Source organism: Limulus polyphemus, unplaced genomic scaffold (genome assembly GCF_000517525.1).
Source record: "Limulus polyphemus unplaced genomic scaffold, Limulus_polyphemus-2.1.2 Scaffold2388, whole genome shotgun sequence".
Classification (NCBI taxonomy): Eukaryota; Metazoa; Arthropoda; class Merostomata; order Xiphosura; family Limulidae; genus Limulus; species Limulus polyphemus.
Window position 1 is genome coordinate 131,357 of NW_013667998.1, and position 768 is coordinate 132,124.

General features: G+C 29.0%; 1 protein-coding gene across 1 annotated transcript in view; it reads right to left on the bottom strand.

The window, feature by feature from the left end:
* Nucleotides 1-313: 313 nt before the first annotated feature.
* The window catches only part of LOC111087620, a 47,517-nt gene continuing 47,062 nt past the window's right edge, over nt 314-768 (bottom strand). Inside the window, exons 3-4 of the mRNA XM_022394896.1 lie at nt 574-682; nt 314-321 (exon numbers count right to left, since the gene is read on the bottom strand). Of these exons, the coding sequence (XP_022250604.1) occupies nt 314-321; nt 574-682 (117 nt within the window). The remainder of the gene's footprint in view (nt 322-573; nt 683-768) is intronic.

The window sequence follows — 768 nt, forward strand, 5'->3', positions numbered from 1 at the left end:
GTGAATATTATGTTCGAAATCTGCGTAGCTGAATTATGGAAAATCTGTTATTAAAACCAAAACAACTTTTATGAACTTTAAATTCGCAGTCCTGTGTTATCCTTTTTGTAATGCTTCAACAAACGGATACAAAATTTTCAAACTACTGTTTATAATCGTCTTCTTTAGTACGTTTACTTAAAACTGGAAAATTGGGAAAGAAATTTGGCTTGTAACTACATATTTTGACATTTTAAAATCAGGTGTATTTAGGAAATAAAAAATGCAACTTAATATCATGAATGAAAAAGAATCTGGAATTTTATTGTCATAATCACCTCTCTACAATAAAAAAAGTTCGAAACTAATAACTAAAAAAATCAGTATTATTTTTTACTTTATTGATATATTTTTTGTTGTTCATCAGAATTTTAAAGAATTAATACGATTATATCACCTTTAAAATTTTTTTTAAATATTTAGACAGATCACACAACTCAACAGTTCATGAAAAATGTTTTCTTAGCGTTTGTTCAACTGTAGTTTGACGTTTGTATATCCGTCTAAATACATGAAATTAAATGAAAGACCTACCTTTATTAAAAGCAAGGGACACGTCTTCCATAAAGCATGTCGATGGTACACAAAGTCCTATCTTGGGGTTATTCGACCTCAATACATTGTAAGAAGGTCCCAGTATTCCCTAATTAAAAATAATACTGAGAGTTGCTCAATTTTCATTAGACTGTTTGTTGGGTAAGAGTTCCATATGGCACCCCCAATCAATTT